The 16,555-nt window shown below is 42.2% G+C and overlaps 1 protein-coding gene across 1 annotated transcript in view; it reads left to right on the forward strand.

The window, feature by feature from the left end:
- Positions 1-16,555, forward strand: part of PDCD1LG2 (programmed cell death 1 ligand 2) — a 96,323-nt gene that overhangs the window by 38,536 nt on the left and 41,232 nt on the right. The window contains exons 5-6 of the mRNA XM_061199046.1: positions 7,494-7,631; positions 12,206-12,255. Of these exons, the coding sequence (XP_061055029.1) occupies positions 7,494-7,631; positions 12,206-12,255 (188 nt within the window). The remainder of the gene's footprint in view (positions 1-7,493; positions 7,632-12,205; positions 12,256-16,555) is intronic.

Raw genomic sequence — 16,555 nt, forward strand, 5'->3', positions numbered from 1 at the left:
GTGCAGGACACCTGGGGCTTCAAAAGTCGGGGAGCAATTACCACCCTGGAGAGGCTACTGGAACCTGGAGAAGGGAGCTGTGGCCTCTGGTACAGGGATGCTGCCACCTGCAGCAACTCCAAAGAGCAGAAGCTGATGAATGGATACACAACCTCATTCTCCTCCCACCCTCCAGTCTCCTGCTGGTGCTTCCCATTGGCAGAGCCCAGGTGGAATTCCACTGACATGTTCATAAAGTCAACCTCTCAGAGCTCAGAACCGATTGTTGGAGTGGAGAGAATGGATCCAGAGAGGAAACTGAAAATACCCAGCATAAAGGCTCATCATTGTGATTCAGGCACAGTGCTACGAGTCAGCAGTATGAATATTACTTTGCTGCCAGCCAAGTGGTTTTAGGGTTTTCCAGGAAAACTGACCTCTTAAAAATATCATTTAGAGCCTTCACTGGCTATGCTGAATCCCATACTTTAGAATTTCGTGCATCAGCAAAATTTCTGACAATTTTGGTAGTCTGACAATTTTTTTATCTGCCAAGAACATTCATTTGCCAAATAAGAGAGTTAACATCTAGTATCATAATCATTTCATAAGAGACAGGTCATTTTATCACCAGAGACATAAGTTTCCTATTGTTCCTATTGTTCCACAAACATCATGGGCTTAACCTCACTCTTCTGGAGGTCAGAAGTCTGAAAAGGGCTTCACTGGGCTCAAATCAAGGTGTCGACAGGATTGCACAGACTCTAAGGGAGAATTCATTTTCCTGATTTTTCTGCCTTCTGGAGGCCACCTGCATTCCTTGGCTCGTGGACCTTTCCTACAGCCTTCAACACCAACAACTGCATTACTCAGATCTCTGCTTCTGTCATCACATCTCTTTCTTTAACTCTCTTGCCTTTTAAGGACCACCTTTTCCACCTTTTAAGGACCCTTCCACCTTTTAAGGACCCTTGTGATTACATTAGATGCCTCCCCGCAATACATACCTCAACCTGATAATTTAGGATAATTTTCCCATTTCAAGGTCCTTAATATAATCACATCTGCAAAATCTTTCTGCTGTGTAGGGTAACTCATTCACAGGTTTCAGAACATGGACATGTTTGAGGGGAGTCATTATTCTGCTATCATACCTATAAAGGATATAATCTCCAAATAAAGAACAGTCTCTAGTTATGACAAATTTGACTTTATAGAAGATTTGCTATGTTGTCATTATATTTCACTATTTGCCCTTTACCTTAGTTAGATAAAACAGAGCCTATGATAAGGACTTGTGTGGCATGCAGGTATTTAGGTGATGACCCCAGGGAGCAGAAGTGAGAGGTTTAGGAAATCAAGACAGGAAAGAAGGAAAAGCAAATAGAAGGGTGCATTATCAAAGTTGTTGGTGTGGACAATAGAAGCTTAAATACTCAAGGACCACCTGAGAAGTGTATAGATCATCTCCTAAGATGTTTACTCAGAGGGCTTCAGGTGGAAGGACTAATCCATCTGCTTTTACCCCCAGTGGTTAACAGTTGTCCCCAGGAGTGTTAACTTCCTTCTGCTGTGAGCTATGCATGCATGTGGGCTGAGTGAGCTCCCCCCAGCATCTATAGCATCAAAGTCATTCCAGGGCAGAAAGCAATGTATCCACTTGAGGTAAATCACTGACCATGAAGTGAGCCAAGGCCCACCCCGAATTCTACCCAATCTGTGGCTGAAGTCAGAGGTGAAGCTGAGAGGAAGTGAGGCAGGACTACAACAGTCTATCCCTTGTGCTGCTCAAGTCCATCCATTCATGCCCTACATTAAGTCCACTGTTCCCGAGCCTTCAGGAAGGGAAGTAGCTACAATCTCTGCACAAGATGCATATACGAGAGTTCATGGAACAAGTTACAGCTCCTGCTGCTGCAACTGATCCCAAGCCATAATTGATGTTTGTCATTTCTCTCATCCACCATACATTCTAGATTTCCCTCACTCAGCATTTCAGATGGAATAGTTTGTTTGCCTGGAAGGTGGAGAGAAATAGGGGTTGGGGGTGACTCAGACTTTCAACCCTGAGAGACATGAGCCCGTAGTCACCTTGCCCTTAGCAGACTGAAGTTGCTGCAATTGCCTTTTCATTGTTATTACTGGGTATGGAAGTAACAAGACTCAGAGACTCAGTGGATCCCTGAGTTCCAGACATAGTCTTCCTTGCCTCCATTATGTAGCAGCATTTGAGTTCTTCCTGGTAATCAAGATTGATTACTCTACCAGTGCAATGATTCTTTTCTTTGCCTGCTGGTCTGACAGTGGGTAGAGCTCAAGCTGACTAGGCAGTATCTAGATGCAATAGAACATATCCCTTGGTACAGCATCCTTTGGTAGAAGCACTTGCCACTAGGAAGCTGGACCTTTAATCCAGTGGAGCCTAAATTTGTGGAGATGAGAAGCAAAAATTCTACAAATGGGTCACTGGAAGTAGTGATGAAAGGGACCAACCCTCAGCATTGGGGGAGCCCTGGCATAAAAGTAGCACATGGTTGAGGCAAGACTGTCTGGGGGAAGTGAGTTAGAACCTGCACAGAACCATCCATCATTCAGCCACATTCAGCCATAGCTGAAATCAGGGGTAAGACAGGCAGAATATGAGTTGGGGCACCAGAGATACCTGCTGTATCTCAAATTAAATTTTATCATGGATTGGCACCAATCCACAGACCAGACTGAGAACTTTGAAGTGACTCAATGCCCATCTCATCATTAATTTCCTAGCATTTTTTTTTCTAGAAGAAAAGAATCCTCCCTGATATAGTTTTCAGAGGCAGCCAGCTCCGTTGTCGTCTTCAAACCCCCAACTCCCCACTTCCCCACCTATCCACACTTGGCTACCCAATTCCAGCGCTAAAGTTAGCCCAGCTTCTTTCTAACTAAGTTATTATGACGAAGTGAGGAAGTAAAGAGAGGATTCATGCTAAGGATTCGAAAGAAATGAAGACATTAGAAACTTACCATTCTTAGGGCCAACTTTGAGTGAAAATAGTGAATTAGGCAAGTTTTGACCTTTCAATATTCTCTACCTCTTTTTTTAAGCACAGCTAAGACCACCAGACTTGTCACCTAATAAAAATTGAGCTATAAGTAATTCGTACCAGAGGTCTAGAGTCTTACATATTACAATCCCAGGGGAATTATTTATTTCCAAGAATTGTTAGTAAACTCTCCTTTGTTATGTGGAATTTTCTGCCTGGTTAATTTTTGGCCAATACTTTGGATGAAATGTGGTTTTCTAGAATGACACTTATATAAGAAGCTTTGCTGGGAAACAGGGGCCTGGATAAGATGAATTTGGAAATAACTGGAATCTACACTTCACATCACTGATTACATCAGTATTTTTTTCTTCATGGTAGAGAGGTGGAAGAGCAGACTAACCATTCTTCTGGAAGCCTTGAGGCGGTGAGAAGTTAAGAAAGAAGTAAGCTGGCTCTTCTCTCCAAGGGAGCCAACAGAGCTGATGGAATAGTCAACAATCGTGGGAGGGACCTGTGGGGTCTGCATCAGAGGTTGGGAGCTCTTAGGATAGCACTCATGAATGCGGCTGGCAGGGAAATGGAGGAATCTTTGTGCAGTCAGAGATTTTCAACCAGTCTCTAGAGATAGGTTGAGAATCCTTCCCAGCTCTATATTCATCCTATCCCCTGACATGGATCCTCTGCTCCAGGCAGCTCCCCTTCCTTTCCCTGTACTCTCTGAACCTGCTTGTACCTCTCCCATCACCATGACTTCTCTGCTCAGAAGTTTCTTCCACATAAAATATTATTATTCGCCCTCTTCACCAGTTCTCCATGGCAGGTCAGGTAACTCCAGGGTACAAGGCATCTTTCCCTCATCTTGCCTCCTAAAACCTATTGCCTGTACCATTTCTTTGTTTGCCTGTGACTGTACTTGTCTTTTCTCTTTCATTGGTATTTTACTTTCCATGTATTTTAATTGTTCACATGAGCCTTCTTTATGTCCAAACTAAAGCAAAACCTCAGTGCTCTGCCCATGGTAAGTGCTCAATAAATGTCAGATTAATGGGTTGGAGACTTAGTCTTGGATGACCCCAGTCCCATCATCCCAGCTGCTAGTCTGTGTGGAGAGCCAGAGCAGAGCAGTCAAATAATCTCCTAGTTTGTGATACAAATACCAGCAACAAAATAACCAAAGTCACACATTCTCCCACAAAGGCATTCTTGCTTCTGTTTCACAAAGGCATTTTTAAATTGTCTTATGACTGTCCCCTTTCTACTCATTCTCATAAGTTGAGCTGCTCACTGCTGACTTCTGTGACCCACAACATGCTTCTCCAGAAGTCAATGAATAAAACAAATATAGCAGTGAGAGTCTGGGGTGGGAGGTGCTCCAGTGGCTCTAGAATAGATGACTGAACATCCTAATTTTCAATCAGAAATGAAGGAGCAATGAGACCATTTTCCCTTTGAAACAGGGTTCCTTCCACTAAGGCAGTGTTGCATTTTCATCAGGAAATGTAATGAGATTGGAACAAAGGAAATAATTGTAACAAGACCCTTGCAGGGCTGGCAGAGAAGTTCTCCCAGGAGACTTGGAAGTGACTCTCTGGCAGTGGTCAGGAGCATGGGCTCTGAAGTCAGATGGACTTGAATTTCAAATCCTCTCTTTGCTACCTACTAGCTCTGAGAACATGAACATATGACTGTGCCACCCTAGAACTCAGCCTCTCATTTGTAGAATGAGGGTAAATAATGGTAGATATCTAATAGCGTTATTGTAAGGATTAAATGAAATATGTTTGTAAAGTCCTTAGCAGTCAAAAAGGATGGAAACAGGAAAAATAATATGGTACCTTTAGCGAGAGGCATGACTTCCTTGTGAGTGCATGAGGCTGTGGATAGGATAAATCCAATGTTTTTCCCATTGCCTCATGACATCATTGTTAAGTAATGCAATTACTATAAAACAATCTAAAAGAAGATGTATTAGGATTTAGGTTAAGTAACCTCAAAATACAGCGACTCAAATAAAGCAGGAGTATATTTCTCTCTGATGTCACATTCAGAGATAGAAGGTGGTTCAGAGCAGGTAAGTCACTGTATTCCATAAAGTCATTCAATAATCCAGGTTCTTTCCACGTTGTTGCTCTGGCACTCTCCAGGATGTTACCCCTGATGAATTGTCACAGCTGGGTCACTGCTACATTCATGTTTCAGCCTTCAGAAAGGAAAAGAGACACATTCAGTGTTTGAAGGCCAAGACTCAAAAGACCCATTCTCTAGTCCTGAACTTAGTTCACGTGGCTGGCCACACCTAACTGCAGGGGAGGCTTAGAAATGTACTCTCGGAGAAGCCATGTGTCCAGCTAATCCCTAGCTAATACTAGAGAAGAAACGGAGAATGGATTTAAGGGATAAGCAGCAGTCTGCCACAAGGTAACTAATGACAAGGAAGATGGGGCAAGGTAGAGTAGATAGACAGATGGTCAATTCAGCCCAACAAATCCTTATTGACACCTTTCATGTAGCTGGCACCTGGCTCTATAGGGGATTCAGAGATGACTTAGAGAAAATCCTTGCACTTCAGATACTTACAATCTAAGCAGACTGATGTCCTGTTGGATGTTCAATGTTAGAAAGTCTTCAGGAATAAGTAGAGTTTGTGTGTGGAAGGGACTATGAGGGAACCTGCACAGGACAAGGGTTTGCATAAAGGCACTGAAGTAGGGACCTCTTCTGTTGTGGGGACAGTGAGAACTCCTTGACTTATGGTGCTACATGTAGCAAGTGCTTAATCAGCATTTCCTAGAAGATATTAATTAATATGTGTTATGTATGGTAAGGGAGGTTAACTAGACGTATTGTGGTGATCAGTCACAGTATATACAAATATCAAATCATTATGTTGTATACCTGAAACTAATATAATGTTATATGGCAATTATACCTCAATTAAAAATTTTATCTATGGATTATCCAATGTGTAGATGAACCAGACTTCTTAATGCTTTCTTTTCTTAATGTTCACCACAATCTTAAGGATAGAGACAAATATCTGTGGGGCCTGAGCTTTGGATCAGACAGATCTAGGTTTGCAATCCTGGCTTTGTCCCTTATTTAGCAGTGATGACCCTATAGATAATTTAGCATCTCAGAGCCTTACTTCCTCAACTGTAAAACGAAGGCCTCACATTAAATGATATCTGATCCCTTCTCAGCTAAAACTGTCTGTGATTCTCAGACAGCACTATGATGGGGGAGGGGGAGGGCAGTTGGCAGGACTGAGCCCTTCTTCATGAGCAGTTTTGCCAGGTTTTTCTTGGACCAGGCTGTTATGTTCTTTTTTCTCTTTTTGACCACGCCGCGCAGCTTGTGGGACTTTAGCTCCCCAACCAGGGATTGAACCCGGGCCCTCAGCAGTGAGAGCACACACTCCTAACCACTGGGCCTCCAGGGAATTCCCTGTTATGTTTATTCTTTATGAGTTACTCCATGAGGCAAAATTCAGCCTTTTGGAAAGGGCACAGTTTACCCTGGGTACCCTTCCATCTCCCTACAGTGGACGCCCCTCCAGGCCTGCCCTTTGTCAGTCTGGGCCCCTCATTCTAACCAGTGCTCTCCTTTACAAGGCTTTCCCCCAACCTCCAAAATTACTCTTCTCATCCACCTCTCTACTAATTCATCTTTTCCTCACTGTCAGACCTTGATTAGCTGAGACAAGGAAAAGGGCTAGTTGTAGTGGTTCACACTAAGGTATGATATTCTATTTTTTCAAAAGGATCCTGTTAATCCTGGAGATTGAATAACTGATGGTAAAAATTCTAAGCACCATGAGTGCTTGGCAGTGGAGCGGGGAGACATATTTGGGCTGAGGGACTATCCTACTGGAAAAAGAGAGATGAGGAAGGAGGAGAGAAGGAGAGAGAGAGAGGAAGAAAGGAAAGAAAGAAGAAAAAGGAAGCAAGGAAGGAAGGAAGGAAGGAAGGGAGAAAGAAACAAGGAAGGAAGGAAAGAAAGAAAGAAAGAAGGAAGGAAGGAAGGAAAGAAAGAAAGAAAAAAGAAAGAAAGAAAGAAAGAAAGAAAGAAGAAAGAAAAGAAAGAAAGAAAGAGAAAGAAAGAAGGAAGGAAGATATAATATGATAGGTGTATCAGAATGATGAAAAGCATGGGATCTGGAACCAGGCAGCCTGGATTATATCTCAGCTATGTCACTTACTGTATAACTTTGGGAAAGGTCTCTGTGCCTCACTTTCTTCATCAGTAAAATGAGGGTCATAGTAGAGCCTGCCTCATAGGGTTGTCGTGAGGAGTAAAAGAGCTAATACATACAACATTCATATACATACAGCATTCATATATATACAGCATTCATAGGACAGTACCTGGCATGGAGTAAATGCTCAATGCAAGTTGGCCATGTTGGTCATAACCCAGTCATTTGGCCAACTTGTTGGTTTACCTCTAAGCTAACATGTAATGGGATTCTGGTGCTTTTCTTTCCTCCAGGTGATATGGAATCCCCCGAGATCCCTCCATCTTCACTGCTTCATATTTTCATCCTCTCCTTCATCATTGCTTTAATGTTCATAGCCACAATGATAGTCCTAAGAAAACGGCTTTGCCAAACGTTTTATTCTAGAAAAGGTAAGTGAGTTTCATTCATGGTAACCGAGTGGACTGGGTATCTGCAGTGTGAGGCTCTGCTTGGCCTCACTGGCCTACAGCTTCCCAGCTTCAAACTAAGTCCACTCAAGGCTTATGAATTGCTTTGGGCTTTTCCTGATGATTTTACCCCCAGAAAAAAATGGCTCCAGTCTTCAGTGAGCTGGAATCTTTACACTGAATATTTTTAAAGGAATGTTTTGTTCCTGTGGCCAAAATTGTTTGCTGTGATCTTTGAGCCAAGAAAATGTCATTAGCCTCGTGAGATCAGTGTTATTTTCGCAATACAGATGACTATGTGGCCAGAGTTCACTCGTGGGAGGATGCCAGGATCCTTTATGAGAATTCCTTTAGTTCTTATTCCTCCTTTCTCCATTCTGGGTCTGAGTTGGGCTGGGCCCTCCTCCTCCCCACAAGAATCTGAATCTTCTGGTTGGGTAAGGAAAGGAAAAAAGTATGAGGCCATCTGGGGGTAGGGAAAGCACATGATTGGTGGTGCCCTGAGGTTTTTCAGCAGCTCCCTCCTCAGCCTGTCACATGCTCACCAACCCATTCCTATTCTCTTGTGACAGCTGGGACAGAGCATGCCTGTGGCCTTTGAGCCCATGCCAGAATACCTGCAGGCCTATCTGGTGCTTTCCAAAACTGTTCCTTTGTCAGCACCCAGTGAGTTCCTCCCAAGATCTAAACATGGCCTATAGAAAAGGAAAATGCATCTGGGAATAATTCAGTAGGAATTTGGAATGGTCACTATTTGAGAATTGGGGGACTTTTAGGTGATTGTTATCCTACATCTACAATCTAACTTCTATAGTCTCATCTGTCATGAAATATTGTCATAATTTTTCCTTTGACGTATGTGTGCATTAGCTTGGGTATTAACCACAAAACCCTCTACTATGGAATCCAGGATCCAAGAACTATTGTCAAAAGAAAGAGGGGGGTTGGGGAGGAAGGAAGAAGGGAAGAAGGGAGGGAGGAAAGGAGGAAAAATGGGGTGGGGAGAGAGAGAGGGGATAGAAGTGGAAGGGAAGGGCAATTCACCATAATGGAGGAATTACAGGGTCTTGCCCCAAAGAACTTTGACTAAACAGAATCACTTCTGCAAATCTATGACCTCAGAGAGTCATGACAGATGCAGCACATCAGAATCTTACCTTCTGCATTCTTTTATTACCTCCCTCAAACGTACCTCTCAGAAACAACTTTATAACCAAGGTTCCAGACCTGGGACCTGAGAGCCCATTAGTTGCCTCAGAAATGAGCAGCAGAGTCTTCTGTCCCTACTCTCTTTGGGAAAATGAAATGGAGCCACATTTCTTAAAGATAGAGCAGAAAAAAGAAATCCTCCCCTCATCCCCCATTCCAATCTCAAGAGTAAGTGAAGCTATCAGTAGCTTCAAGCTGGGTGCAAGTCTCAGGCAACAACTGGAGTGGGAGAGATTTGTTACTAATAAGAGGTAAGTGAATACATTTTCAAATGATTCCTTTTCTGTTTTTAATGAACGATAGTGAAATCACTGCTGCCTATGTAATAACCCCCCTCTCTAACTCTTGTGCTTTGGGATCTGCTTTCTTGCAAGGGAGTACACGTTTACACGTGTGGAAATGCGTCTGCCATGTATGCAAACTCACGTCACAGAAGAAGCTTGAGAAGTTCTGGTACTGTGGATAGAGCTTTAAACCAGTGACAGAAGCTAGGTCTGGACCTGGTGCTCCCACATATTGGCTCTATGATCTTGTACGAATCACTCAACTTCTTTGAGGTGTTTTTTCCATCTGATGCAGGAAGCAATATGAGAATAACATTTTCCAGCTTATTGATTCAACCTCACTGCCACGACTGTGGTTCAGCCTGGGCTAGAGCAGAACCTTCCTACTTGTCTCCCTGCACCCACTCCTGCCTCTCAATTTAGCTAGAACAGGCGTTTAAATTCTCAAATCTACCACGTCTCCTCTGCTCACACCTCTTCCGTGGCTTCTCACTGCTCACTGGGTGAAATCCCAACAAGCCCCTGGTCATATGACTCACGTCTCGGCTTTGTACCCTCATTTTCCAAGCTCTAGCCGTACAGAATTGTCTGGTCCTCAGAGGTATCTCATTCTTGCAATTCTGAGTTTTCTCATATAATATTCACTCTTTCTAAAATACTTTCTTTTCTTTGTCCACCTGAGTTGGAGTCATCCTTTGAATCTTAGCTAAGCTGTCACTTCATCAAGCTTTCCCTGATTCTACTCCCACCCCTGACTCTACTCCCTCACGACACCCATTACTTCAAATCCCCTTGTTAGATATTTCCATAGCACCTACTTCTCCTTTCAATACACTCAGCACACATTCCATACATAGGGCCTGTTTTAATAGCTTGGGCTATAAATGGAATTGCATCCCTTTTAATTTTCCAAATCCTCAAGTACCCACCTGCCTACCTCAGCAAGAAGTCCAGTGTCTCCCTCTTACAGTATGTACTTCCCCACCTCCCACAGACTGTCAGGAGGCTTGCTTAGCCCCCAGGGTCAGTGCTGCTTCAAAACGGGCAGGAAGGCTAATGGGGGGCTAGGTCAGTTCACCAGAGGGCACTGGTTTTGAGCTGCAGCTGTTTCTACTGCCGTGCAACATCTCTGTTCCCTCTGGGTATCTCTGTCCACCACACAAAGGTACCCTTGCCAGTCCAGATCCCCACACAGACCAGAGTGATGCAGGATGACAACTCTTCTGGCTCCCCTCACACGTTCTGCCATTGCTCCTAAAGCAAGATTCTCATGGGCTGGTGTGGCAGAAGGGGCTTCCTGCCTTAACAGCAGCTGTGCCCAGCCAGCCTCTTCTGCACTCAGCCTTTGTATTGAGCCTGGGATGTCAGTCCTAACTGCCTTATCTTGAGTTCCTCTTGGCGACATTGCTGTCCCAAACTTCTAAATCTATCAGAGTCAAATAAACGTGTCCACCCGGAAGGCTCTTTGGCTCCTAAAATTTACCCACCTATGTCTCAGCAACCAGCTCTGCACACCAAGGTGTATAGGGAGGCTGTTGACAGTCCATAAAGGGTTCTGTTTACCATCTCCACTTAAGAGGAACCATTCAGTAGTTTACGGCTCCAGGGTGACTTGCTGGGTTCCAGAAAAGAAGTTGGCCTTCTATTACAAAAACAATGTCAAGTTCTGCTTCATCTGCTAATCTTTAAATTTCCTGAGTTCAGGGACTGTGTTTCCCGTATTCATCAGTATATGTCCAGTGTCTAAAACATTGCCTGGCATATATAGATGTTCAACAAAATTTTAGACATTTAACCTCCCATGTGCAGATATGTATGCTAACCTGCTCTGTACAATGTAGCCATATGTGGTTATTTAAATTAAATAAAAATTCAAGTCCTTAGTCATATTTTAAGTGCTCACATATTGTAGGTGTTCAATAGCCACATGTGGCTAGTAGCTACTCTATGGGATAGAGCAGTATTTCCAATTTCTACTGGATTCAATAAATATAATATATTTCAATAAATATATTTCAATAAATATGATCATTGAAAAACAAAACATATTAAAAGAATTTCTATAAAAATTTCTAAATGTTTATACTTGATTTCTAAATCTATCTCATCGTGGACTGTTAACAATCAGTTCACCCACTGGTACCAGCCCACGGACCACATTTTGAGTGGCACTTGCCTAAAAGACTGAGCCAGGACTTTGCAGGGATTTAAACCAAAGGCCAAATATGCTGGCTAATGCTTGCATGAGAACCACAGAGAATGACAGCACTGACCTCAGGCATTAGAGGCCTTCACTCAATCTCCAACATTCAAGGGCAATTTCTATAGGCTAACCATTGGGCTCCTTTCAAATACAAACACTCTTGGAGGAGATTGCAATGTGGGGTAGAAGCCCTCTAAGTCCAGGCCAAGGTCAGGATGGTTATGAGGGAGTTACAAAGAATCTGATGCACTGAGCAAAAGCAGAATTAGGGATGGATTGAGTTCAGGAACCCAGGCAACTGCAGGACATGGGCATCAAGCCCTGGAAGAAAATCAGAGTGGGAGGGAACATGTGAAATCAGCGGTTGAGAAAGAGATGAAACCAGGGAAACGGTGGTCAGCAGCATCCCATCATGTGAACTTGTGCTTCTGCCCCAGGAATTACTTTGAACAAGTATGTCATTTATACCTTAGAGTAAATTAATTGATCAGACCTTCTGCTCTGTTTAGGGAAGACAGGAAGGAAGTGGTATTCAAGACTAAAGCAGAACAAGGAGAGATAATTTCAGAGACATTTCCTGGGCTGAATACCCAAATTAGCAGCCCCTCAGCCTCTGAGTACCTGGGGGCCAGAGGCAGACAACAGAATGGGAAGTAAGTGGGGGCCTTCTTTCTTCACAATTTTCTCCTAAGAGTATGGTCTTACGTCGTATTCAGCCTGAGGTCTCAAACCACGGTGGACATTTGGACTTCTATATGTGGATTTATTTGGATTTACTTTTTGTTCTGCCATTGTTTAGCCTATAAACAGAACTATTTCCTTGTTAATCTTATCCCATCCCTGGATTTTTTCTTTTTCAGGCACAACAAAAAGATCTGTCACCACGGTAAGGAGAGAAGTGGACAGAGCTGTGAGTAATCATGATTTTTCTTTTCTTTTTCACCCCCTTTCCTCTCCCATCGTGAATTAAGAAATAACCTCTATTAATGCACCAAGAGCAACTGAATAGTTTAGGCTCGTGCAGAATCTTCCTGTTAGTGGCATTTTTAGCCCATTTTTCTTGCAAGGTGTTGTTCCATACCTTTCTTGGAGAACAAGATGGTGTCTTGTATAGCCACAGAAAAACTATGTAGCCTTTCGTCTGTCTGTATTCCTAAGTACCCCTAGAAAATAAGGCACAGGACATCTGGGCTCACAAAATTAGATGCATGGTTAAATTTAACAGTAAGGAGAAGATATTCAACTGTGGCACAATCAACAGCTGATGTTTTTGCAACAGTTGTTAAGTACACTGTTGGGGGCTGTGTGTCAAGGGCATTGCTGGGGATGTAGAAGTATGTCATGAGGTTGACAGGCATGGAGCTGGACTTTGTGGAAGACAGAGGACGTGATCTGGAGGTTAGGAGAAGTAGGGTTGCTGAAATCATTCAGGCTCGTTGGATGAAAAGCTTAGACCCTGGGGAAGTGGTGTGTTGGGGACCAACAGGCCTGGGTCTCATTGTAAAATGGGTATTTCTGGCTTTCTTGGGAAAGCTGCCTTTCCCTGTAATCTAGGGATCACATGGTGTGACACACAAGTTTATGAGTCACCAAAATAATGATAGGCAATTCATAGAAATGTCTAAATAACTATGTATCAGCTAGTCAGAATATTCAGAACTGTTCATTTTCGAATTCTGTTGAATATATCCCCAAAATTCCAGAGGCACCAATTGTGAAAATAACCCTAGAAAACCTTCAAATACCAGGGTCTGTGTCTGGCTTATGCATCAGACATGGCAGCTAATAAGCACAAAATAAAACTTAAAAGAATGAAATGAAAAGAGGCTCCTGCACCCTCCCCGTCTCCACCACTTCCCTGAAAGCGATTCTTGAAACTACATCCTGTGACTGTATACTCATCCCTGGGCACAGCACCAGGAAAGAATTGCAGCTTAGGCCAGACTGTACTTGATGTCCTGTTACCCTGAGCTTTTCTGAATCAGCAACAAGATTTTCTTGACTCAGAAAACTTTCAGATCAACACTGGCAGGCCTGATGGAAACATTCATTTCTTGAGAAACAAAAATCCTATATTCCTATAAATTGATCTGCTTGGCCTACATGTGAGTTTCCACGGGAGAGGCCCAATATTTGTCTGAATTTCACGAGGTCAGGGTGTTTGTATAAGCGACTCCTTCAATGGCTCAGCATAAGGAAGAAAGCATAGTGGAAGTCCTGAGCACAGAGGTAATAAACTCAGATGCCTACTAGGGCCAGGCAGGTGATGAAATGAGTATACACTGTCTAGTATAACCTGATAGGAAGTGGGGGAGGGATTTCAACAAATTGGAGAGTATATTCCCTGTCAATTTAGCACTAGCCTAACATTGCCTGAGAATATGGAAATCCAGATTTTTATATAAAAACGACCTAATTACTAAATGCTGGCTCAAAGTATTTCAAATACCAAACAAACTAAATAAAACCTGCCCTTAGGCTAATTGAGCCAGTCAATGACCAGTTTTCAAGCTCTTTCCTAGAGAGAAAATATTGTCAGGAAAGAACCTAGGATCTGAGTAATGAACGCAGAAACACCTATTTGAAGAACTGAACACTCAAAGGCTTGCTGCCAACCTAAATGTCTATCCTATGGCCTGCCACATGGTCTGAATATTGCACTGTTATAAAGTGACTTCTTTGGATTAACAGTGTATCACAGTCATTTTTAACCAGTACAGCTCCTTATAAACAGAAAAATTCCACACCGTCTTTTAATCGTGTCTGAAATTCAAAATAGAGTAACTATCTTGATCCAAAATCAAGTTAAAGAAATGGGACTAATTCCCTCCTCCCACTGCCCGGCCCCCCACCCCTCCACAATTATATATAGTCACAGTCTCTACCTTTTAACCTGGAGGAAGGGAGAGTCAGGGAGGTGAGAGAGTGATGCTTCTCCTCTTTCTCCCTCACCCCTCCTTGGCACTTACCTGAGAATATGTGGTACAGTGTAAATAAGTCAGGACCACTTACATATACATGATAGAAGACATACATAGGAATGTACCTGGTACTATTACTTATAATAGCAACAAATTAGAAATAATCAAATATGAATCAATAGGAGAAAAGATGAATAGGAATACTAGACAGTAATTAAAATGAAAGCACCAAAACTAGATGTTTTTTTGAGATGAATAAATCTGAACAATATAATTTGGAGAGGAAAGACAGATACAGAAAGATACAGATAGCATATTACCAATGACAGAGAGTTTAAAAACATGCAAACAACCCCTAAGTAGTGTTTATGGGAAACAGTCATGTGATATAAAAGTACAAAAATAGCATGGAAGTGATAAACATCAAATTTAACCTCAAACTGGGTAGTGGTTATACAGATGTTCATTACATTATTCTCTATACTTTATTTTATGCCTGAAATATTTATTTTTATTAAAAAAAGAGGTCACAATTAAAATTCAAGACATTTAGATTTAAGTTTTTCTGTGAGCTAGCTACATAATCTTAGGTAAGATCTGCCCCCTCTCTGTGCTTCAGTTTTGTCGTCTGTAAATTGAGAAAGTTGGACCAAATCCAGAAGGGCAAACAGGCCTCATGTCAGGTGCAGGGAATGCCTAAAGCAGAGATAAGGATGGTTTGGGAGACTATTTCTAGATGGAAAGTGTGGTAATTGATGAATGAATAATGTCTGCCTTGGGTGTGGGGTGGGAAAAGTCATGGTCCTTGGCAATATTTTTTTTTTTTGACAATATATTTAAAAAAAAAAATTATGCGTTTATCTGTATTTCCATTCATCTTTGTCATGTACATACATACATGACATTATTTTGTGTTCTACATGTTTCAATTGCATTCAGAGTTATTTTCAGATTGATCCAAGTCTTTGTAATCATGTTTAGAACTGCATAAAATGTAGAACTTGACTGATGATCACTAGTGATGAAGTATTAAAGGAACAAATTACTCATTTTTACTTAGCATAATGTTTTATGGTTTTGTCAAGATAAATACCAATGTGTTAGATTTTCAGTAGATGCTTTTTAATTTTCTCCCTAAAAAGTTGCTCATCAGTTATTAACTCTTTATTTAGAATGGATTTAATGCTTTGGATAATATCCCCTGGGAAGAAGAGGGAGCCAGACATGGAGATACTGATTTGAGAAATAGGGAGAGGCTAGGTCTGGGGCCCAGTGTTTGGACAGCCAAGAAAACTTGGTATGTGTTGTTGGGGGTGAGGGGTACCTCAGGCTTCTCCAGAGAAACAGAACCACAGAACCACTAGGAGACCAAAAAGTATGAAATCTGTAGGGCAGGCTGGCAGGCTGGGAACTCAGGTAAGAGTTGAAGGTGCAATGTTGAGCCCCAGATCTATAGGTCAGGCCAGCAGGCTGGGGACTCAGGTAGGATTTCTACATTACAGTATTGAGGCAGAATTCCTTCTTCTCTGAGAAACCTCAGTTGTTGCTCTCAAGGTCTTCAACTGTTTGAATGAGGCCCATCCACATTATGGAAGGTAATCTGCTTTATTTAAAGTCAGTGGACGGTAGGGACTTCCCTGGCGGTCCAAGTGGTTAAAGACTTCGCCTTCCAATGCAGGGGGTGTGGGTTCGATCCCTGGTCAGGGAGCTAAGATCCCACATGCCTCAGGGCCAAAAAAACCAAAACATAAAAACAGAAACAATATTTCAACAAATTCAATAAAGACCTTAAAAATAGTCCACATCAAAAAAATCTTTAAAAAATAAAGTCAGTTGACGGTAAATGTTAATCACATCTACAAAACACCTTCACAGCAACATCTAGACTAACATTTCACCAAACAACTGGGCACATTAGTCTAGCCAAATTGACATATAAAATTAACCATCACGGCATCAGGAGTTGAGGGGAACATTTTGCCTGGAATAAGTCAAGTTATCAGACCTCTCAGAGCCTTTAAAAATAGAAGTATGTGGCCATCTATTTTCTGGTCATTGGAGTTGTCCAAATGACCAGGGCTCTGTCTAATACCTGCTCATCCATGTAGCTGCCACCCGGATTTTCATGCAGACTAACTATTTAGGGTTTTTTGTATATTTCAGCAGGATTTTTTTCTCAGCTCACTGCCTCTCAACCTTTCAGCAACAAAAGAACATCTGTGGCATCAGACTCTGCCACTTTATGTATTTTGAAATAAAGAATATCTGAGTAGATCTAGAGGGGGGAAA

Source organism: Eubalaena glacialis, chromosome 9, assembly GCF_028564815.1.
Source record: "Eubalaena glacialis isolate mEubGla1 chromosome 9, mEubGla1.1.hap2.+ XY, whole genome shotgun sequence".
In the NCBI taxonomy this organism is placed as follows: Eukaryota; Metazoa; Chordata; class Mammalia; order Artiodactyla; family Balaenidae; genus Eubalaena; species Eubalaena glacialis.